Source organism: Bombus pyrosoma, linkage group LG8 (assembly GCF_014825855.1).
Source record: "Bombus pyrosoma isolate SC7728 linkage group LG8, ASM1482585v1, whole genome shotgun sequence".
NCBI classification, from domain to species: domain Eukaryota; kingdom Metazoa; phylum Arthropoda; class Insecta; order Hymenoptera; family Apidae; genus Bombus; species Bombus pyrosoma.
This window is the reverse complement of record NC_057777.1, coordinates 11,642,241-11,666,052: the sequence shown is the minus strand read 5'-3', so window position 1 is coordinate 11,666,052 and position 23,812 is coordinate 11,642,241. Positions and strand designations below refer to the sequence as shown.

General features: G+C 39.2%; 1 protein-coding gene and 1 long non-coding RNA gene across 2 annotated transcripts; one reads left to right on the top strand and one right to left on the bottom strand.

Moving 5' to 3' along the window:
* The first annotated feature begins 231 nt into the window (after window positions 1-231).
* LOC122569896 lies at window positions 232-17,977 on the top strand. The gene is made up of 4 exons (XR_006317611.1): window positions 232-477; window positions 15,869-16,918; window positions 17,096-17,154; window positions 17,602-17,977. It is a non-coding gene; the product is annotated as an uncharacterized LOC122569896 (long non-coding RNA).
* Window positions 17,978-18,180: 203 nt separating this feature from the next.
* LOC122569955 lies at window positions 18,181-19,806 on the bottom strand. Its single transcript, XM_043731649.1, has one exon. It carries the CDS (start codon window positions 18,838-18,840, stop codon window positions 18,274-18,276), a length of 567 nt encoding a protein of 188 aa, XP_043587584.1. The 5' UTR covers window positions 18,841-19,806; the 3' UTR covers window positions 18,181-18,273.
* Between the last annotated feature and the right edge of the window lie 4,006 nt (window positions 19,807-23,812).

Sequence of the window (23,812 nt, the reverse complement as noted above, 5' to 3'; positions counted from 1 at the left end):
ACAGATCGGTAGCTTACTTTTAGTTCCTGTGGGGCTGGGGGAACGACGGACGTAGTAAGGGGGGAAGGAAGCATGCCACGAAATGATTTTTGCGCTGTGATCGCATACAGCTACCGCCTATAGACTCGAAGCGTAGCCAATCACTCAGCAATACTAATCCGTCGTCGTCACTATATAAGTGGTCGCTGTAGAGTTCGATAACGTTCATTCGTCATTCGTATCCGGGACGCAGTAGAGTGTACGTTGTACAAGAATTTACTGAAAGTATTAATTTTTCGATCTAGAAAACTAACTTATTAAGTTTCTATAAAAAGAGATTGGTTTAACGTGGCTAGATATCTTGTACATAAACGTTTATAAAATGAATAGATATTCGTACGCGTATTAGTTTTGTGTAAATAATTGTAACCTAAAAATTTGTTCAATAATAGGTAGGGTAATGCAGTAACCGGACAGGAAGTTATTCTACATATAAAGGTAAGTCATGAAAACAGATATATTTAATCTTCTTATTTTTACTACATTTTTGATTTCTATATGCATGTAGACCACCTGTCATAACATGTAGAAAACCTGTAGAAATCTTGCCGTATTGAACTACATAACTTTTATATTTCCTCCGGTAACAATTTCGTCTAAATGTTCATAACTATATTGTGAGCTACGGAAAATAAGCAGTCGCTAGTTCTTTGTGCTGGTCGTTCGATTTTTGTCAAGTCGACTCAAAGTTAGACTGTTTGTTCATGCTAATACAATGCCAAACAGGAATATTGGCACGGCCCGGATCTTCCTACAAAATTTTTTGTGAATCTGTAAAGGAAGTAATTCTCTAAATGTAATCTTTTTGTAAAATATAGCTTTCTACTCTAAAGTTTAAGTATACCATGAATCATGAAGTTTAAAAATGGTTATAATAAAGAAAAAACATAAAATACACGCTCCTGTACAATGAGTTTTGAAAAACATTCATCGATGAACGGTTGATCTCATAAAGTGGAAAATCATTCAGCAGAGTTTTCTTGTAACAATCTTTTTTTTTTAAATTTTCATCTCGTTCACCATTATCACAATTAGATAAATTTTGCTCGTTAGATAAATATTCGAATTCAGTAGCAGGAAAAACGCCATTTCCTGAAAATACACGTATTTTCATCTTTTTTGCTTAATGTTTCAGTTAAGCAGGGTACAATTATTTTTCACGTAACAAACGATAATGCTTAGATTTGCCACGACTTCGAAATGATTCTCATTATTTGTGCTTATGCTCGGAATAATTGTGCTTAGTAATTTCGTGGTCAATACCGTAGTCTGTTATATGTGCATAAAAGTAGGGAGTTAATTAATTTATCAATTAAAATTTTTAATAATAAATTATTTTTGGAGCTACGTAAGTCCTTTTTATGGAAAGTAGGATTTACACTAATTGGCTTCTGAATCCACCATAGATATACGTAATAGAAATAAATAACATTTATTACTAAATAAATAATATACAATTTTCCGGCGATATTTTCTTCTCACGTTCTAAATATATTTTCAATTATTTTGATCTTTCTAAGAGCACTCTTACGCATCCTTGTAAATGCAATCCTTCCCTTATTCCCATTTCTGTTAATATTAATTATCTTTTGAAGCTTTTATTTCATTCATTTTATTAGCTGTCATTTTATACCGAATTCAAGAATTTTAGTTAGCAAAAAATTTAAGGTAAACGCATTTTATGATATTCTGTGAAACTTATTCTTGAATAAGACAAAACTTCGAAAATTCTTTACTATGGTGCTGCAGTAAGTCCGTTATATTATTATCATTATTATTATTAACAGATTCCATTTATTCGTTATCTTTCCTTGTCATTATTTACTGTTACGATCCGGTCTTGATCTTCGGTATTCGTAACCGTTACTTATTATTCTCGATTTCAGGTTCTAGCTTCCTCAAACTGACGCTTGAATCAAAACAGTAGTTGCTGCCACCAGAAATAGTCGATAAACTATTTCAGTTAGTTTGACTCTCGTTCGTTATTTTCGAAACAAGGCGAACGACTGAATGGAATGGATTCAAAACTTGTCGCACCTTTCTAAAGGGCAACCCTATTTTGAATTTTCAAACTGTCCTATTCTTGATATTCTAGTTCGTTGATATGACCTTAGAAGTAGCGTTAACTAGTGTATTAATGTGACTGGTAAATAAACTCCACGTTTCAGCTTAGCTGCTGTGGGCAGGAGAGTACTAACGCAAGAAGGATTAAAGTTTTTTAGGAATAAATAAAAAATTTCTTTGTCTCGTAACTGGTAATTTATTCGATTTTATTCAGCTATATGTTTATTATCAAAATTCTGATCTTAACTCTCTATGTAGTTTATAGAACGAGGATAATTATCGTTATCGTGAACTATTGGCGATGCAGCCCTAGATCGCGTTCGGGTATAGGCGAATTTGATGCAGAAAACTAAGTTCTGTTTGTTCTGTGGTTATTGGTAATTCTTTTCCAATTTCTTCTTCTTCTTTTATAATTTCGGCAAACGTTTAAATCAACGTTCTGCACGTTTCCCGCTGTTATGGCCTCTACCTCTACGGTTCCTTCTTGCTTTTGGCATTCCTTTTATATGTATTGTTGATCGCACTTCAAAAATATTATTGTAGAGCACTTTTGTAGAGAATGTTTGATAGTAAAATGTATTAGACGAGATTATTCGTCGTTGAAACCGTCGAATGTATATTGTTACGTCGCGCCAGATGGGCCGTGTGACGTCACTCTGGGTCTGGCCGACAAGGCCCACATACCGTAATTCCGACTTCAATAGACCTAAGGACTCATCATAAACCCAAGCCTTTAGTTTAGCCTTTAACATTATTATTAACAGGATTATGATTAATTATACGCTCTCAGCAATCACTGAGGAATCGAGTATTTGCATAACGAAAAAGCCGGGTTTTCCAGAAACTACGTCACGCACAAGCAACGGGGATAATTACCCTCTCTCTATTACAAACCATACTACCGAACTTTCCTCCGTGATTACATGAGAGCAGACAGACAGTTGATCTTCTGGCTCACGTTCTGTAACCATCGAATTCTTTGTGTCCATATTGTATAGTAAATTGATAGAAATATACATATTCTAGATTCTGTTACCGTGGTGTTGTATCAAACCAAGCACCGCTATTATCTTAACTGATAGGGATCGATCAAATCGTGGTATCAATTATTATAATCGTAGCGGGAATTTACGACTCCCGTTGACGTGATATCTCGCGAACGCGTCTCCCCGCGATTGGTCGAAAATACATATATAAATAATTAAATAAATTAGTATACAGATAATATTCGATGAGATGCTCGTACGGTGTATAAGACGCAAAGTAAGATCGCTGATCTCTTTTTGATTGCGTCCGTTTATTTATACTGATTGAGGGGAGTCGGAAAATTCAAATTCGTCTTTGTTCGACGGTTACACGTAGCAGCGACATTGTTTTGCCCGGAGTTTATTTATTACTACAGTACGTCTATTCTAAAGATCCTGATACTGCTAAGCAAAAGAACAATATGATTTGAATTGTCATCTAACTCATGCGACGCTACATTTTAGTATGTGATATATTGAGATTAAACTGTCCAAATATAACTACTTGATGGTTAATAGCTCTTGTCCATTAATAAGACTTCGATCTTTCGTTAAATATTGACTGTAGAATTAATCATATAACTTAAGGCGGATTGGGGAGTCCGCTATAATTTATATTTTTACACCGGCTCCTTCTTCGTCGTAGCCAGTCGTCACCTCCGCCAGTTGAAGGGAATTCGCGTTTCGTCCTGGGGACTATCGGTGGACTCGTCAGAAAGATTATATTCGGTAGTCCCTGCCTTAGACGCAGAGGAAGTCTCACTAGATGCGGTATTTGTATCTTGGCACCGTATATTCGTCCGCTAGCGAGACAGACAGACTCGTTGTCATCGTAGTGACCCTCTGATGTTGGCGGTGGGTACCCGGATCGCCCGGGAGATGTTACAACCGCGTTGGCGCCCTCTACTTGTCGACGTCCTGTTGTTACCAATCCACCACAAAGTTGTTGACTGACAATTAATAACTGTTCAGTTTTAGTTCTAGATATTAAGCTTCTCTGCTTTAAGTAGCTATGTTTACTTATGCTAAAACTACGACGAGATAATTGGCACACGGCGGCTTATTCCCCGAAAACGCGAACTTTCGGCACGTAACTATTTCTTAGGACATTGTCTTTGTTTCTGCTGATGTCCTTACAAAAGTATTAGGGTTTCTTCTCTCCGCTTATGTGCTTTTCGTGGAAATGCCGTTGAAATTATTTCAGGAAGTCCTTGCTACAGCATTCCTTTTACAGTTTTAATTTCAGTTAATGAAAATCATACTCGCGTAACATTCGTTCGTGTATCGTACCTTTACTTGTGAAGGTATTGACTTGTGTTTGTAACGTATAGAGGTTGGCTTTGTATTGGTTAAAGTTGCGAGTCACCTTTGGAGCCATTTCTAATATTTTCTCTAGCGTTGGAATGTCTATTTCTTCGAAACTGTATGAACCGTTCTTAATTTTGATTTCGTAAGAAATATTTTTGTGTGATCCTCCTATTTTTATAATATTACGGTCGTATGTGATTATGCACCCAGTTTTTCTGGTAATTAAATTTGGTCATCTGATTTCTAGGGCTTTATGTATTTTAGATAATACGATTTCTCCAGAGGTTAAACAATTGTTCTTTAATTAGTCTGGAGGTGGTTGATATGTGGTGGACTTTAAACGTGTTGTTTTATATAATAACTAGACAAGTTGATATTTGATATTGTCAACTGTATTTAACGTTATTCTAAGTATAGAATACAGAGTTATTTGTCGTTCGCTCAATGTCACTCGATATACTCGCTATAAGAATGCTAGATACTCGTATACTAGGTAATACTTACGTTCGCTCGATATTCACTTTCTGGAGAGCATGATCGTGTATTTATACTGGTCGGGGGAGTACCGGAAAGTTCGAATTTGATTCTAGTTGACGGTTGCATGTAGCAGCGATATTGTTTTGTCCGGAGTTTGTTTATTATTACATTTCGTACATCGTAACGGTGTTAATACTCCGAGGCAAAACAACATGAGTCACCCTCGATTCGAATCGTCCTATAACTCTTGTGCTGCTACAGATATATTTTTTTTATTTATTTATTTAATTTGTACCTTACAATTTACCCATTCGGTAAATCTTTCTAACTTTATTGCTAATTAACATTGTCAATGCAGTACTTAAGCCGTGTACTTAAGTTTCTTAGTCCTTATTTTGCCTTTTACTTTTATTTACAATATTTTATGAGTAAACAATTAGAAATATTTCTTGCACCACACAGGACGATTTTAAGTGCGACTCTCTGTATAAATCATTCTTTATGGTTATGTAATTATTTCGTTCTAACGGATTGTAATTAATTGTAAATGATTCTCATATGTAAAAGCACGATCACTGAAACAACAGATTACGTATAGGAGTTGTGTTGTTTTTACAAGAGATATCCTACCTTTTTCCATTGTTCGTTTGCATTTCCCATTCTTTTTTTTGACAAACTTTTATTGGTTATGTTATAAACTGGCATTACAATTGATACAGAACATACTTAATATTTATATAAGTTTTACAAGTTTATATTTTCTAAATTTTATATTCTATAAGTTATGTGTGTCACGCAATGCATATGGAAAATCGCTGTAATATGTTACGAAAATTATAGAAGAAAATCTAAAGTTATAGAAGGAATCCTATTACATTTTTTATTAATTACTGTTGAGGTATTTTGAAAGCAAACTAATAGGGTACAAGTCTACCCAAAATTTCATTCTTTTATTTCTCACTAAATTTTGCAGGTAAGTAAGTCTTCCTTCAAGAGAAAGTTTTAAACAATAATGAAATTGACAGAATTCTGCTATTACAGTAAACAGTTAATTATATCGTCATAGAAGTTACAAAATTTGTTAGTAGAAGTGGAAAGATAGCAACATGATTGCTTAGAAGTGCTACAAAATATAAAACAAGAAAGAACAGAGAGCAGTCGCTTTGGCAAAAGAGGATTTGCTAAAATAGTAGGTCTTGAGGTAAACTGTACAATGTATTTTGCTGCGATGTAAGCATTTGAAACGTACAACGCTACAACCTTAGATATCACATTTCAACGTAAAGAAAAAAGTATAGACTTCATAAAGATACGTACAGTATACAATGTAGAAAACGTTAAAGAAATACAATCCGTCTAGTTGAACGGAATTGTAGAATATTCAGGAAGTTCCCAGCCAACAATGTATTATCTACTATATCATAATTTATCGTACATTGACATAACAAATCTAAAGATATAGATATTGGCCATCATATCGTCGAAAACTCTATGCAGATTGGACAATGACACAGCAACGTTTTGAACTTGTGATATCTGTTTATGTGATGAGGAATTTGAATAATTTGGCAGACTCGTAAATAATTATTAGCAAAAAATAAAAGAAAAAAATTTGCGTTTTGAAGTTTGACACAGTAACGGGGGAAAGATGAACAACATGATTCGCTTAAAACGTGCAAAATTATATACAGATACATATATAACAAGAAGAAAACTATAACGATTCCAATGTTTCGTTTGTGCACACAAATCACATGATCGCGTGAATAGTACGCAGTTTTGTAACAACTTTACTCAAGGAAATGACCCAATTCTTTTTGTCAGATATGCAATGCAGCACATCAATCTTCTAATCATGAAGACGAGATTTTCATTATTTCACAAACGAATACCTTTGTATACTTCGAATGTAGTATCATGCTTTATCTGTAAGGAAACTATATCCAGAATTTTAACTTGTTTCTCTTAATACAAGGATTGTGCAATGTAATATAGCAACAATAATATAAAGTAATATAAAATGAACAAATGAGATCGCAATTGATGGAAAAGGATGTAAGATGCAAAAACTTCTTGATGAAAATTAATGAACACCTAAAAACTACTTGAAAATTGAAAATCTTATAAACAACCTACTTTTCGATGAATATGCGTCATTTACTACAGACGTATTTGTACTTTCTCGTACAGAAAAATGCAATTCGTAATGCGTAATTTGACTTCCAATTGCTAAACAGGAGCACAAAATTTCACTGTTTTGGCTGCAGGCAACGCACTCCATAATTTCTTCCTTTATGTCGTTGCAATCATCCTTGTACGAGTTAAAATGAAAACTGGCCATAATCACGGTGTAGGTGACAATACAATTAATACAATGTATCAGTTCGGAAGTACATATTGTCGACAATTACATTTCTCATCAAAGCACAGGTGTCGAGCCCACCCAAAATTTTCAAACCAACGTCACTGCACTCAAGACTGTCGATAGATAATATGCAAAGAAAAACCTGAAAACACTTGAAGTCAAAAAGGTTTCAAGTGAAAACATATTTAGTGTTTGCACAGGAGACTAAAATCAATCATTGTATGAAAATTGCAACTGCTTATGAATGTATTTTCGACTTAGATTTGAAAATCCTTTGAGACGTTCTTATTGGCATTTGGATCTATTGGGACAACCATCTCATATGGGCTGCCCTAAAATGTATGGAGTTTATTGCTCTGGATAACCTATTCCTGAAATGGGACTCCTGGCAAATTTTTAACTCAGGTTGTTTTGTGAAATTACTTAATCATATGTCGCACTACAGTAAATTCCGATATCAAAAATTTGATCTATATAAACGTCTGCTGAACTCGACGTATTTTTTTATTAACATCATATGATATTACTCCATACCATGAAATATATACATGCTGTAATAGGAATACTATCGAGATGATGATGTTTAAAGGAAAATAAATCAGAATCGTTGCCTCTCAAATCTCTTCAAATGAGCGAGTGGCAAATGACGATGCGTATTGGCAAGGTTGCTCGATGAAGACCAATTAGGTGGAAAAAGAAGAGGAAACCGATAGAACGCAAAGAGCTAATTAATGTAGGGTAGGAAAGCTAAAACTCCAAATAAGGAACAAAAAGGAACAAGCTGCTTATGATGCTATCGTTTCCGGTCTTCTATGTTCGATCACAGTTGCCGATATCGCTCTTGCAGTATATTGTGGCAGGTTGTAGTATATTTGAGCACATTATATTATATTTTGATGCATACTGCCTCTTCGATCACTTGTTTTCACCATTAAGACAGAAGAATAAAATGCTGATTGAAGATGCTTATTGTGATCTCAACTTAAGCAAGGAGACACTTCTTTTGATGTATATTCGAAACGGGAACATGTATCAACCTCGATGATGATCTTCATGGTTAGATTGAATTTTAGGTTTAAAAATTTGTATTTCAAAATGTGTCAAGATGAGGATAAAAGAGATTGTTAGTAATCCTGAAAATTACTTTTATTTTTACTGAAATTACTGAAATTGATACTAAGACCAGTGAAATTATTATTTTTCTAAAAATAATCAAGCCTTAAACTTTTTTTCGTGGGGAGATGCTTATGGACACTGTCGGGGTAGTGTCGGACTTATCGACTAAAACCCTCTTGTAATACTTTGAAACGTTACTCTGTTAGATCTGCATAATAAACTCTATTATCATCTATAAAGGTCAATTTCATCACCTTATTAATGAAACGTTGGAACTGTGACGCGAGGAGATCATCGACGATCTATCGGTTTCGTGATTTATTGTGTCTCCGACGTGACAATGGCCTACTTGACGCCTAACAGACTTGCACCGGGACCTCCTCCGAAATTCAAGCCTTGAACTGCTCCGCATATTCATCGGATCTGAGTATTGGATACAGAAAATGACCGCGTAAATTTAGTTAAAAATGTTTCCGCAGAAGGAAGTCAATTTCAAACAGTAAGTTAACTTGAGAGAATTAAATTATAAAGTTCTGGCAGAATAACATAATTTTGCATAAATATAATAAAAATGAGTACGTCGAAACATTTTACAAAAGAAACAAAGCATGAAATGTTATAAAAAGTGAATCGTTTATTCGTTTTACAACATATTTTACATAACATGCTCTATCAGTTTGTTACCTCAAATTTGTCTTTTATTTAAATTTTCTTACACGATTTTCATAATATATTCATGAAGTAATGTTGAATATATAGTACAATGCTATAGCCCCACTGCGAGAAACACATCTTGAAAACAGCAACACTAGTAAAGAAGAAGTGTTCTTCAAGCCTAAATCCAAATACGATACAGTGCTAAAAAACTGGCATTAATATATCATTACAAGCAAAATGTATCTTCATAATCTATGTGCTACTAGCGATTTTCTACATGTTTAACGAAATATGCAGTACAGAGGACGTATAAATTTGTTTTTTTATTTTTGTTGAGTCACAAATCAGAATATTGAGTATGTTATTTTCCTGCGGATTGTAAAATCATAAATTGTAAAAGTGTCACGGCTCATTTTATTGTCGTAACATCTGTTCAAAATTTGTCAATGTATATTGCGACCTGAAGATTACGGTACTGAATATGCAACAATCGAATGCCCCAGCGAGAAGAGCTCTGTCATTATATTTATTCTTATCGCGGGCTCGATAACAAAATATCGGGTTTAACAGTCGTATACAGAGCTCGATCATTCTGGATTATAGCCTCTACCTCTACGATCCCTTCTTGCTTTTGGCATTTCATCTACATTGTAATAACAGTTTCGATAAATGATACGGTCATTGATGTTTCGATAAGCGGGTTGAAGTAATTGGTAGTAAGTGAGTAATTCTCCATACACCTCCGGGTGATAAGCTGGAAGTTCTTCGTCCCAAGGACCGTAGAATTTCTCTCCTTGTTCTTGTTCATAAAAAGTAACGCCCATTCTGTATATAATAGGAAAAATTGTCATTATTAACGTATTCCTTTTGTTTGTTGTCTTTGGGCCGCCTGTTTATCGGCTCGTCACTATCTATTGCAACTGCGTGTTAATTTTAACTCATTCATATATACTGATCACGGCATTCCTTTTACTTCGATTTTAACATTATGGTACTTGAAAGTATTGGGAACTTTATGAGGTTCTGTATATCTGTTTGATATTTCCCTCTACTAAGTTCTTTCATTAAATGTAACAAATCTACCATTTTAAAATTTTGTTTATTGATCCGTCTGTCGTAATATTCCTTAGATTTTATTTCCGATTTTATCAGTCAGATGGTGGGACGTGTAGGGTGCCAAAGAAATACTCCGCGGATTGATTTAACAATGAGTTTACTAATTATACGAGGAAGACTTGACAGTTTTGCCAGCACTCGTTACTTTTTTTTTGCACGTGGAGAAATCCTCATGGACACTCCGCTGCTGCTAGTAACGGCAGCAGCAGAGTAGTGTCGGACTCTCACCGACTAAAACTCCACGTATGACAGGAGTACTCCAGGAACCTCTTATGAATTATCTTTCTGTTGCACCGCCCTCCCGCGTCCTCTCGTTCGAGGCAGTCCTAAAGATTCCCTGACTGTTGAATTTGGCGCTAGGGGGGTCCATTGCCCCTGGTGCCATCCCTCCTTCTAGTCGCGCACGCGTTATCTGGGCCGTACTCGTATCGTTCTTCGCGTACTCTCCGTCCACTCGACCTCACTGATCTCTCGCAACGCTCTGTCTCTCTGTGACTCTGTGCAAACTAAAGTTTCCCTCTATATAGTGTGCTGAGGTCCCCGAAGGAGAAAATTCTCTTTTGGGGTAGGGAAACGGTTTTCTTAATCGAAGGCACTTGCGCTTTATTGTAAGTCATAGGGTTTATTCTTTGGCGACGTCCTGACCTCGGACGTCGGATTTCGCAGGCCACGTGGCCAGCACATGCGCTTGATCCCTGGAACTTTCTTCATGGCCATGAGCCGCTACAGTAAGAATTTCAAGGGAGCACTTGGTCAATGGATCCTGTGTGGCCAGGACATATTTGTTTCCTTTTTGTATTCTCGATAATGTAACCTAGACGTCCAGTGATAATTTTCTTCCCTTTGTCATCTTTCAATATCTCCACTACGCACGTGTTCGTAACCCTCCGCTATTTTGGTTATATACACCTTCTTCCGATTATTTGACGGAAGGACCAAAGGATATCTATGGGCCATTAGGCCTATTGAAGTTTCCCGACACGTTGGGCCTGTCGGTACCTACGCTTTATCGCGACACTGTATGTGTTTCGTCGGCCTTTCGTAAACAGTGTTCCAGCGATGGTATACTATGTACCGAAGAAACCGTTGGAGAGAGAATTGTTCTTTGCGGCCTAGTGCCGCTACAGATCTTTGAAAAGCGTACACGCTCGGAAAATAAACGGAGGTAAGCTCATACATTTTTCTTATAAATTAAAAATTTCTCGCCTCGTAAATTAACATATTGATCGTGGGAAAATTAACGAATCGACTCAAAATGTGTGTTACTTATCACAGAATCTCGATATTCTACGACAATTAATATTACATATGATCTAAGAAAAACGAACTCTACACACTTTTTACTTATTTTTTATCTAATTATTGGGCTTATCGTAACGTAATAGAGCATGTATATCTATATGTATGTATATAAGCATTATGTAAAATATACAAGGTAGATATATATAAGATAAATGTGCATGTGCCTCATTCATTCTTGTAACAAAAATGTCCTTCATATATATTAAGGTAAGAACATACATAATTTGTTTGTGCAAAAAATCGAAAATACGCTATTGTTGTCTTACGACTCTTCATGGAAAGGATTCTTGTTTCGCGTTAATCCTGAATTTTCCAGAATCTAAGCCAGGTGAAAAATCTCCAACTAAGGAAATTGTGCGATGTCAACATAATGTAATGTAACGTAATGCGCAGTGACAGTAGGGACAGTCATGTCACAAGTCAACAGAAATCGTCATGACTCACGAATAGCGCGAGACACAACTCTAGGCGAATGGAACTAAAAGCAGAAAACTTAAGGAAAAGGAACATCGGGGAAATCTGCAATGAGATACGTTTGTCGAAATACGTTCACTATCGCACTCCGTGTTGATCGAATGCCTCAAATTATATACAGAAGATGCAAGGAATTGGGAAGGGTGGTTCGAGTCAGCCATGTTTTTCTACAACACTTCTGTACATGAAGGAACGAAGTTTCCTCCTAATGAATTAATTCTCGAATATCTGACCAGGCCAGATAACAGTCCGGTAAAGTAATAATCGAAGAAAATATGGAACCGAAGTAAGTGGAATATTTAAGAGATTTGTTTGAAAAGATCAACACGATACAACTCGCAGCAATGGAAAATCTAATGTAATCAACATCAATGTTTAAAGAATATTACGACAGACGAATCAATCGGCAAGATTTCAGAGTGGGAGATTTGATATATTTATCGAGAGAACTCAAAAAAGGGAAATTCTGAAATCAGTATACAGTTCACCTCACAAAGTACTCGATATTCTCAAAAACTATAATGTTAAAATCGAAGTAAAGGGAATGTCACGGAAGTACACATAAATAAATTAAAATTAGCGCGCAGTCACAATAAACAGTGACGCACCGACGAACGAGCGGACCAAGGACAACAAACAAAAGGGACACGTTAATAACGAAAATTTTTCCTATTATATACAGAATGCGTGTCGTTTATTATAGACAAGAACAAGGAGAGGAATAGTACGGTCCCGGGTTGGAGAATTACTCACTTCCTGTTGCGTCTAGTTAGTCCAGCCCCTTCATCGAAACATCAACGACCGTATCATTTGTCCAAACAGTTATTACAATTTAGATGAAGATCGTTAAGACCTACATGAAAATTCGGCACGTCAATACATTTGAACATATTTGAGTTACGTATTCGTAGCATATTGCAAGCGCTGCGACACACGAATAACACTAATATCTGCCGCGGAAACTTGTTCCGATTGCGTTAAAGAATAATTTAAATATTCTAGAATTAATAAAAATATGTTAGTATTAGAAAAATTGGTACACATTATTACACGTTTGCGGGATTGATTAACAGAAATATCGCAAGAAAAATAAATGTGTGAAATATATGTATGTAACAAAATGCTGATTAATTATTAACAGGAAAAATAACGAACTACTTAATCATCGCACTTACCCTCATCCGAAACGTACGAGCTCTAGTAGGATACGACTGTACCGCTGGAGTTTTGTCCGGCACGGGAGCCCCTCGTCGTATCCAGCGACAACCGATTGGTGAAAGTTTGGATTCTTCATCAGTTGTGGTCTCTCCCAATGTCTAAACTAGACCTGCGGGGTGGCACTCTCACAATGAGAGAGGACGCAAGAGTGCTATGGCAGCAATTTGGAATTTTAGTCGGTAAGTCCGACACTAATCCAATGATTCCCAGAAGAGCGGATTCCCATTTCCCCACGTATGAAAAAATGTAGGATACGACTGTAACGGGGACCATTTGAACATAATAACGATTTCGCTAAATTCCATCGGCATCAGTTCTACCCCATCAACATTTTTGGTAGCCGAAGTTATGTACAAGTAACTAACTAAACACCGCCCTTAAACAACAAAAATCAAAGCAACAACCATAACGACGCTACAGAAATCAAGGAACTGCTGAAGCAATCCGTCAAAAACACTGAAATGTTAACAAAAATGATAACTGAGCAAAATGCAGTACTCAGACAGCAAACACAACAAATTACAGTCATGTTACTTGCAACCACGTTAAGTAAAAGATAGAAATGGACAGGCCGAAAATAGCAAGTAGGAACTCCAATGGTCTACAACAACGGGCCCTCGAAATGAAAACATTTCTGTATAACAATAATATTGACATATTACTTGTTTCATAAACACATTTCGCACCAAAAAGCTACATGAAAATACTATATCACACCATCTCCAAGCAATCCTCGGGAAAAGCACATGGAGGTGCTGCAGTGGTAATAAGAAGCGATATCAAACACCACTCACATAGTCAAATTAGTAGGAACACGTTCAAGCAACCACTGTTACAATACAGACTAACAGCAATTACTTCCAGAGGTTCCAAAATGACATTACAAAAATTCAGAGCAGTATTTTCAATCGTTAGGTGACAAATACATCGCAGCGGGAGACTTCAATGCAAAGCACAGGCTATGCGGCTCACGAATTAACAAATCGCCTGTGTGTGGCGAGCCACGAGACAGAAACCGTTGGAATGTTTACTGTTGAGTGCCGCTACAACTATTCCTTTTTAAGGAGAGCTATACAATTACTCCATACCTCTGCTAGGTAAAAACGTTCATCCCGTGACCGCGGTTACGTTTAGCGACTAGTTGTCACAAGCTCATTATCACAAATCTCAGACAATCTATAATCGGATTAAATTATGAAAACTAAAAAATTTGGGATTTTCCCAAGAATTCCAAAGGGGAGGCCCCAGTGTCCCTTTCATCTCCGACATATATATTGTTCCTGGTCCTAGGCCTAAATTCTAATATTTGTATTGTACATGTGCTGTATTCCTTGATTGAATTTACACGACGCTCAAATTGTAGGGTATTGACTTGGGTTTGTAACGTATTGAGGGTGACTTTGTATTGGTTAAAGTTATGAGTTATCTTTGGAGCCGTTTCTAATATTATCTCTAGTGTTGAGATGTCTACTTTTTTTAAACTATGTGAACTGTTCTTAATTTTGATTTCGTAAGAAATACTTTTATGAGTTCCTCCTATTTTCATAATATTATCCATCATCAACTATCATCGTGTCTTCGCTGGAGACCATTAAACTTAGTCACCCTAATAGACGCGCTTAGTGTCACCATATCAGAACGGGAATTGCCGATTAGGTTGAGAAATTATCACTACGTCCACCCGGCGTTTCCAGGCATATTGCTGCACCGGGTCCTGTGCTAACTTGCATGTGTTGAGTTTCATTTGCCAGATCTTCATAATACCTACCTCCTAGGAATCCCCTGTCTAAGTAGTTTCCTATATGTGGGGAAAGCAAGTGACCCCATTACATGTCTTGTCCACGTCTCGGACCCCTCGCTGCACTTCGCGCAGCATGGCTCGTTTCCACAATTTGCGATCGTGTGGCCCTTCGCTCTACATTTTCGATAACGCTCCTTCCCCGAGCTGATCAGTATGCACTTGTTGGACCGGTGCCCGATTTCATGGCATCTAAAGCACCTCAACACCCTCGGGAGGAATCGTATCGTGGCTATAGTGAGGGCCGTTCTTACTTTAACGTACCCTTCCTTACCGCTTAGATAAACTGCTGGCACCATAGCGATCGCTGTTTGCGTGCCCCAAGGGGCCGTCCTTAAGAATTTCACTTCGACCTCGTTGGCATCCCTGATTATCAGCCCACTAACGATGTCCTGTCTGAGATCCTTCCTATGTTCCAGCGAGTCGATGTCCCTAATCTCCACCGATACACTACTCTGCAGGGGGGAAACAAGGATCTTGCCCTCTGTTACCTCCTTTATCTTGATGGCAATATCACTCCCTTTGACTTCCGCTTCTAGCTCCAAGAGGATATCCCAGCTCTTAGTACGTCTGACGCCCGTGCTCTCGCACAGCGCCCCTTTCGCTACCATAAGCTCCTTGTACGTCTGGAACCATTCCTCACATTCCCGGACTTTCACCAAGAGGGCCTCAGATCGGTTTCGAGTTCTCGGTAACCTTTCCCTACGGCCTTCGTTAACCGGTGGCCTTCTTTCCTCGGTGTTACTCCTTTTTCTCTCACGTCTTCTTTCTCGTCTACTCGTCTGGACGATCCACTCACCTCCAGAGTCGTTGGTTTCTCTGTCCCTAGGGTCATCGTCGGCCCTTTTTCTCTCCATTAATTAAATTCATTCAATATTACTCGATGTAATTAATTAATTTTAATTTAAGGAATGGCACTGCAGCCCTATCAATAAATAACTACCAGACATATCACCCTGGTCCCATTGGCTCAGTCAGGAAACTTTACTATGAAATATGGGAGTCGGTGGTACTTTATGCGTCCCCGGTATGAGCCAAAGCGCTGTTGATCAAGAGGAATAGAAACATCTTGCAGAGGGCACAAAGGGCCGCACTTATGAGATCGTCTACGGCCTACAGAACTGTGTCGCATTAACGGGCACAATGCCAATTTATTACAAAGCAAAGCTCCGGACCGAGATCTTCGAACTAAATAAGATATATCAACGAGAACATGATAAGACCCGGTCTAGAGCAGGAATTGCTGAAAATTTTGTGAAAAGGATGAGGGTAGTTGAAGAACGTATAGACGACAAGTAGAGGGATGAATGGAGTATGTACAGAGAAGATAGTTGGACGGAGAAGGTAATAAATGACGCTTGTACGTTTAAGAAATACAAAAGACATATTGATCACTGGATGAAACTGTTGACTGGACGCGGGATATTCAACGTGTACCGTAGGACGATCAGCAAGGAGGTTCACTCCAGATGCTGGGATTGCGACACTGAAGTAGATGACGCAGAGCATGCGTTGTTTCACTGCCCTAGGTGGTCATCGATAGGACCGAACTGGACAGCTATATTGGCGCGACATTGACGAGAGGAAATATTATTGAGGAGGTAATTAAGAAAGAGGACAACTGGAATAAATTCCAGACACTGTGCAGAATAATTATGAAGGCGAGACAGAAACAGGAGATGGACGTAAAAGAGAGAAGAAGAATAGAAACTTACAAATATAGTAATGGATAAGATGTAGCGAAGGAGGGATAGAAGTTAGGACCAACCCTGAAGTAATGCCTAAAGGCAGTTCCGGGGTTGGTACCTGTACCATAAGAAGAGCGGATAGAGGAGAGGTTTTTATTGGGTATGGCGACTATCTGCTGAGTCCCACTTATCCCAATGACACGGGTCACTGGGCATGCGTAATTTGCATTTTCCCCTCTTCGCGAAAATAAAGGCATATCACCCTGGTAAGGTGAGCCAATGTTTATCTATAACTACTTTACTTTTCATTATAAATTCTCAAATCATACCACTATATCTTAGATTAACTGCTTACACTTTAATCAAAATTATACTGTTACAAATTTGCTTTAATGTTACTACGTTCTTCTACAAATTTAATCAAACATTAAATTTATTTAATTTTTAGGAACTGCATGCTTAGCCTTGTCAGTGATAAAGAAATTTATCCTCTTTCCCCTTGACAAGGTACGACTGATTATATAAATAACTATTTCTTTTATTCACAATTGTCAAATCCTCCTAATGTGTTTCCGATTTTAACCATTACTGCTCCCCTATACCTAAGCTCTAATGACTACCACTTTATTTTGATATTTATTACACTTTCTAACTCATTTTAATCATTATATTACAAAAAAAAATTTTTTTTTTTGGATAGCGTAAACCCCATCAGTACCAATGATTCATCCACTTCCCCTTTAATAGAGTAATTATTTTATTTTTATTTGAATCACCGGACCGCCAATCTCACCCAATGCTATCAAAATCGCATTTTACATGGCCGTTGCCATGAACAACGATTATTTAAACTCTAAACATCGGCACTTAATAGATGAATATTCAAACTATGTACATAATTAATATTTAATATAAAATTAGATATTTATTTTAATTGACTTTATTATCTACAAGACAGGGGCGAAGAGCCCGAGGAAAGCCCCAGAGAGAGGATCGCGAAGAGGGGGAAACAAGCTGGCCCCCCCATATACATCGCAAACTTCAGCGGTAACGATTACGCTGAATGGACAGATCGAGGCAATCCTATGCGGAGGTGTTGGCCGCGGCCAAGGACAGCGTCTCTCTGGCCGAGGTTGGCATCAACGCGGTAAAGGTGCGCAAAACAATTACCGGAAGCGTTGTTCTGGAGGTTTCCGAGGACCAGAAGAGGGAGAAGGCCGCTGCGCTCGCAGCACGGCTGACCCGGACCCTGGATCCGAGCAAGGTCCGCGTGGCGACCGTCGAGCTGCGGAAGCAAGGGTGACTAGAGTAGACATTTCGCCCCCTAGAGATTTTTAGAAAACGCACTTGGTGGGTTTTCTAGATCGAATGATACGGATTTAATTTCTTCATTGAAGATAGGATACAATCGGGATAGAGCGTCTGCAGCTTTATTTTCGTTTCCTTTTTGTATTCAATTCAATTCATGTAATTCAATTTCATAATCGTACTCTTCGAGTCTCAAGCATGACATTAAACCTTATAAAAGAAAAGGCTTCACTAAACGTCAATCCAAATCCAAAGAGTTTCCTAATGGGAAATGACAAACACACAACCGACAAAATTTGCAATTTAACCATGCAGAACTTAAGAAGAATCATCAATTCTACGTAGTCCCTGACAACTTTCCCCTAATCGAAGATGGAATAATCGGACTCCCATTCCTGCTCCGGTATCAATGAGAAATCTGGCTCTTCCTCCGTTTCTTGGTTGCAATACGATTGGTAATAATCTTCCGGTAGTGGTGCAGTTGACTTGGTACGTTTCTTCTGGATTCTCCGTTGTTTGTTTTACTCGAGGTGGCATCTTTCCTCGGCTGGCGAATGGAAAATTTCGACAGTAGCAGATCTCGGCTGTGTGTCCGATTCGTAAACACTTGGAACATTTTATTTTCATACGGTCACCTGATGGTTGGTTAAAAGCTCGTGGTTGTGGATCGGTAGCATTTCGTTTACATACGGGCGTAGTGTTATCAGATTGATTATTTAGACGGTTGGCAACACGATTTGCTTCTTGTAACCATTGTTCTCTATCGACTACTAGTTGCTGCGCGAGGTTTAGGTTTTTCGGATAGCTAGCTACTACTATCTGTCCTATTTTGTATCGTAAATTGAGCAAATATGTCTTTAGTGCTTCGCGTTCTTCGATACCCATAGCATTGTTCAGTCGGCGTGCGGTTTTTGTTTTGAACTGCGTAATTTAATTCGTTGAGCTGTTGTCGGAATCTGGAGTCAAAGGATTGTACGCTTTCTGTTATTTCTTGCTCTAAAATTTTCGATTTATCCCTGCAATTGCTAATAGTGGTTGGTGCTAATACGTGTTGTCTTAAACATGAATATAAGTGCTCAAACGAGTTAATCTGCGAGTATCGTATGTTTCTTTTCGCGTTGTCGGTTATTTTTTCGATGAGTATAAGATCTAATAGGAAGTTTCTAGCAATTGTTTTGCACCTGGCTCCTGCTTTGCGGACTGATAGGATAAAGTATACAGCACCTACGTCGTCTCGACTCTGTAGTGTCTCAACAGTACGTGCAACCTTTCCTGGTTGGAGGCCTTGTTCTTCGCCGAAGTCGTTTCTTGATCTAATGATTAGTTCGTGGTCTTTGTAATGCGCGTGGTCCGTCAATTTCGTCATCTGTTGGTTTATAAATGGGTGCACATCTGTGGCTGGTCGGTTCCATGGTTTTTGTAAGACTACACATTTCTTTAGCGCGGTTTCTACCACGTTCCCGTGGGGAACGGTTTTGGATTTCTGCACGTTATGCTGCAGAATCCGTATTCCCCATTTTTCTCCCACGTCCTCTTCCGTCATTGTTAATCGCCCTATTCATATTTTGTTCTGGGGATGGCTATTTCCAACGCCTTCTTGTACATAGGGCAGTTCGCGTTGCAGGTTGCGTGATCGCCGTTCTTTCCTTCCTTCCTGCAGTTCACGCAGCTGGCGATCTTCTCCTTATTTTTGCACTCTTTCGTGCTGTGTCCGCTCTCCGCGCAATGCGCGTAGATTTCATAGTTTATGCGGCAGTATTTTGCCACATGCCCGTACCCCTGGCACTTGTAGCAGCGATTAACCGCGGTGTAGTCGCGGACCTTACACGCGTTCCATGATATATATTTTCCCCTTTAGCAATTTTTCCCTTACCTGGCGGGGCGGGGGGGGGGGGTACTTCCATTACCCAGTTGGTTTCTTCAGAGTCTTTGCGGCCAGTCCTGAAGCAGAACTTGATGGCTTCCACGTCTTCATCCTTCAGCCTGTCCTGGTTCTGCTCGATATCCCATACATTAAAGGCTTAGGCAATAATGTAGTCGATGCTCTATTTTGCATCGAAGCGATAGGGAAGTCGGTGGACCATAAAACTCTCGCCGCCGCGCAAGAAAACGACACCGAGCTACGCGACATCGTCAAGTCCGATACATCCGCGTTACAATAAAAGAAAATACGTTTTCCTGATTTCGACGTATCAGGCGACATTGTACGACCGTTTGTACCGAAATCCTTACAGCACAGCGTGTATAATTCGCTCCAGGGACTTTCCCATCCTTTCTTCCCTTTTTTCTTTCTTTTTTCTTTGCATATGGTGTAATCTTTATGGACACTCCGCTGCTGCTAGTAACAGGAGCAGCAGAGTAGTGTCGGACTCTTACCGACTAAAACTTCACGTTAATCATTGTTACTCCATGAGGCTTGCCATAGGCCGTATTCTTGGCCTTCGCTCGTAGCATTGCAGTGTCACAAATATACAAATATACAATATACAATGTAGCGACAAGCGCATGGTTTTTCCGATCTTTAGTTGATTCACGTACTCTTTATACCATCTATTCCACAGATGCTGCCTTACTTGTTGTCCTTTGCCATGACAATAGTCGATCTGGTTTGAGGACCGTAGGATCGCTCTCGGGGGCGCTCGTTAGAGAATCACCGATCAGAAAGTGACCGGGTGTCAAAGGACTGAGGTCGTTGGGGTCGGATGATAAGGGAGTTAATGGCCTAGATTTGAGGATAGCATCGATTTCCTTGTGCGAATTAAGTGATGTTTTAACGCCTTTACTGCTGCTTCCCACAATCCGCCAAAATATGGTATACGGGGTGGAATGAAATGCCACTTTACGTTGTGGTTCAGTTCAATTTCGAAACTGTATATTCGTTTCCGAGGTTGTTGTCTTAATGGCCTTGTGTAATTCATTGTTGGCCCCGGTAAACGTTGAAGCGTTGACGTTGTAAATATCCGTGCATTTCCCGCGCCTAGCGACGAACCTCCTCAGAGCTGCAAGAAGTGCTTCAGATGTGAGATCGCTGACTAGCTTCATATGTACGGTGTTTGTACTGAAATACACAAATAATGCAGCATACGTCTTCAGTCTCTTCGTGTTGCGATATTTTTTCTCCTTGATGTACAGTGGTCCGCAATCGTCGATACCCACCACTAAGAAGGGTCTCTCAAATTTGACTCTGCTTATTGGCAGTTGGCCTATTGGATATTGGGAAGTTTTGACTTGCATTCTGTGGCATATTACGCATTTTCGGATTGCTGCTTTTACCGCTACTCTTCCGTTGATCGGCCAGTATGCTTGTCGTATTGCATTTAGAGTGCCTTCTACCCCGTTGTGACCCTGTCTGATGTGCACCTCTCGAATGATGAAATTGGTGAGATGATGCTGTTAAGGTAGGACGACTGGATGTTTCTGCTGGTACCTCAACTCTGATTGGGCTAGCCAGACTCCGATTCTGATTAGTAGAGTTATGATTCGACGGGTAGCCTGATTTAGTTCTTCTATCGTCAACTCTCCTCCGCGTTTTGAGGGCTATCTGGTGTTATTGTAAAATTTTAGACAGTAGGGTATGAATAGTATGAGTAGTGGGAAGTAGTATGATGGATGTAGTGTTATTATCTTTCCATCCTCAGGTATTTCGATAGGTGTGAGTTCCTCATGTGGCCAAGTGTCCTCTCGTTGATTCAGCTATTGCAGGCGCTGATACCAAGTCTTATGCTGTATGAGGTCTCCCAGCTCTACGCCTCGCGACAAGATATCTACCGCATTGTCTTCTTACGGCACATGCCGTCACTGCTTCTCGGTACTACCTCGCAAGATTTCTGTTACTCTGTTTGCCACGAACGTTTTAAGTGCGTGTGGTGGTGTATTCTTCCAATGCAACACTATGGTGGAACCTGACCAGAATGCGATTTTTTGGAATGTAAGGTTCGACCTCTTAGTAACGTTTCGGACTAATTTGATCAATAATACTGCCGCGCATAACTCTAATCTGGGTAGAGTTTGTGTCTTCAATGGTGCTATTCTTGATTTTGAGCATGACAAATACGTCTGATGTCGGTTCGTGCGAGCTGTGCTACGGATGTAGATGCAGGCTCCATAGGCGCGCTCACTGGGCTTCGCGAATCCGTGTAGTTGCACGTCGACGGTGTCATCTATAGTGACCCGCCCAGGAATGGTAATTCGGTGAATTTGTTGTAATTGGGATTGGAAGCTTATCCAAGATACATGAATGTCCCTTGGTACTGCCTCTTCCCATTCCACATGACATTTCTACAACGCCTGGAGTATTAATTTTGCTTGCACCACTACCGGTCCAATTAGCCCTAACGGATCGAATAATTGAGCGACTCTGGCGAGTATCGCCCTTTTCGTAACCTTGGGAAATTTCGTATTTTGGTTTAATGAATGTTCCAAAGTATCCTGCGCGGCCGTCCACTGTAACCCCAATGTCTTCCTTGTACCCCTGCCATCCAGCGATAGGTAGTTCGACTGAACTGATTTCATGCGTAGTGGCTCCAGCAATTGGAGTTCGTTTGAGATCCACTGCCGGAGTTCGAATCCCCCCTTTCTGGTTATGTCGATGAGTTGATCTCGCAGCGACATTGCTTTCTCCAAAGAGTTTTCTGCGGTCAACAAATCGTCGACATAGAAATCCCGTATCAGTGTTTGTGCCGCCATTGGGTATTTTTATATTTTTATTATTTTATATTCTTCGTCTTGAGCTAATTGTTGTAGAGTGCGGAAAGCTAAGTATGGTGCGGACGCTATAACGTATGTTACGGTGTTCAGTTGATTCGACCTTATTGATTTGTTTATGTCGTCTCTCTAGAGGATTTTTTGATACGGCCGGTCATCGGGATGAATGTTTATCTGCCGGTACATCTTGACAATGTCTGCTGCCAATACGTATTTGTAAATTCTGAATTTGAGAAGTAGGGTGAGTAAATCGTCTTGAATTGTGGGGCCTATCATGAGCTTCCGGATGATGATCGGGTAAAAGCATCAAAGACGACGCGTATTTTGGTGGTGACGCTGTCTGTCTCGATGACTGGATGATGGGTAGATAACAGCCATCACGTGGTGATTCGGGTCATTCGGGAGTTCGTACATGTGACCTAGTGTCTCATATTCGCGCATAAATTCTTGATATTGGGTCTTGAGTGTAGGCCTTCGTTGCAATGAGCGTCCTAATGAAAGGAACTTCTTTAGGGCTAACTGTTATGTATCACCCAACTTGGCACAATCGTTCTGAAATGGCAGCCGGACCTTGTACCGGCCAGTTGAATCGCGAGTTGTGTGGGCCATGTAATGCGTTTCACATGCTTGTTCCTCTGGGGATCACATTCTCTTTGACGGCCCTTCTTCAATGGTCCAGAATTTGTTTACTTCCTCCTGCAGTGCCTGAAGTGTCACGTTGCAATTTATCTCGTCTGGTTGTTTCTTCGCGACTGTCTTCCCTATGACGATCCAACCTAACTCCTTGTTCCGTAAATGCAGGGTCTGGTCTGCTGAGTCCACCCTTCCTTCGCGAAGGAAATCCCATGAGGCCGTTGATGTCTTATGATGTATGAAATGTTGGATCTACTGATGATATGGTCTATGGTAAATCTAAGCTGCTAAGATATCGTCTGATAGAACGGCTTGCGAAATCTTGTCTATGGCTAAAACTGTTAGCTCGGCTTGATAATCACTGATTTGTGACTGAATTCTTGCTCGAGTCACTTGGTTGATCTGGTATTACCGAATTGTCGAAAATTTGAGATTAATTCAAATTCTGAAAATCAAATAATTTCGTCAGAACTTTAATCATATACGATGAAAAAATTTTCATCGTACATAAAAATTATAG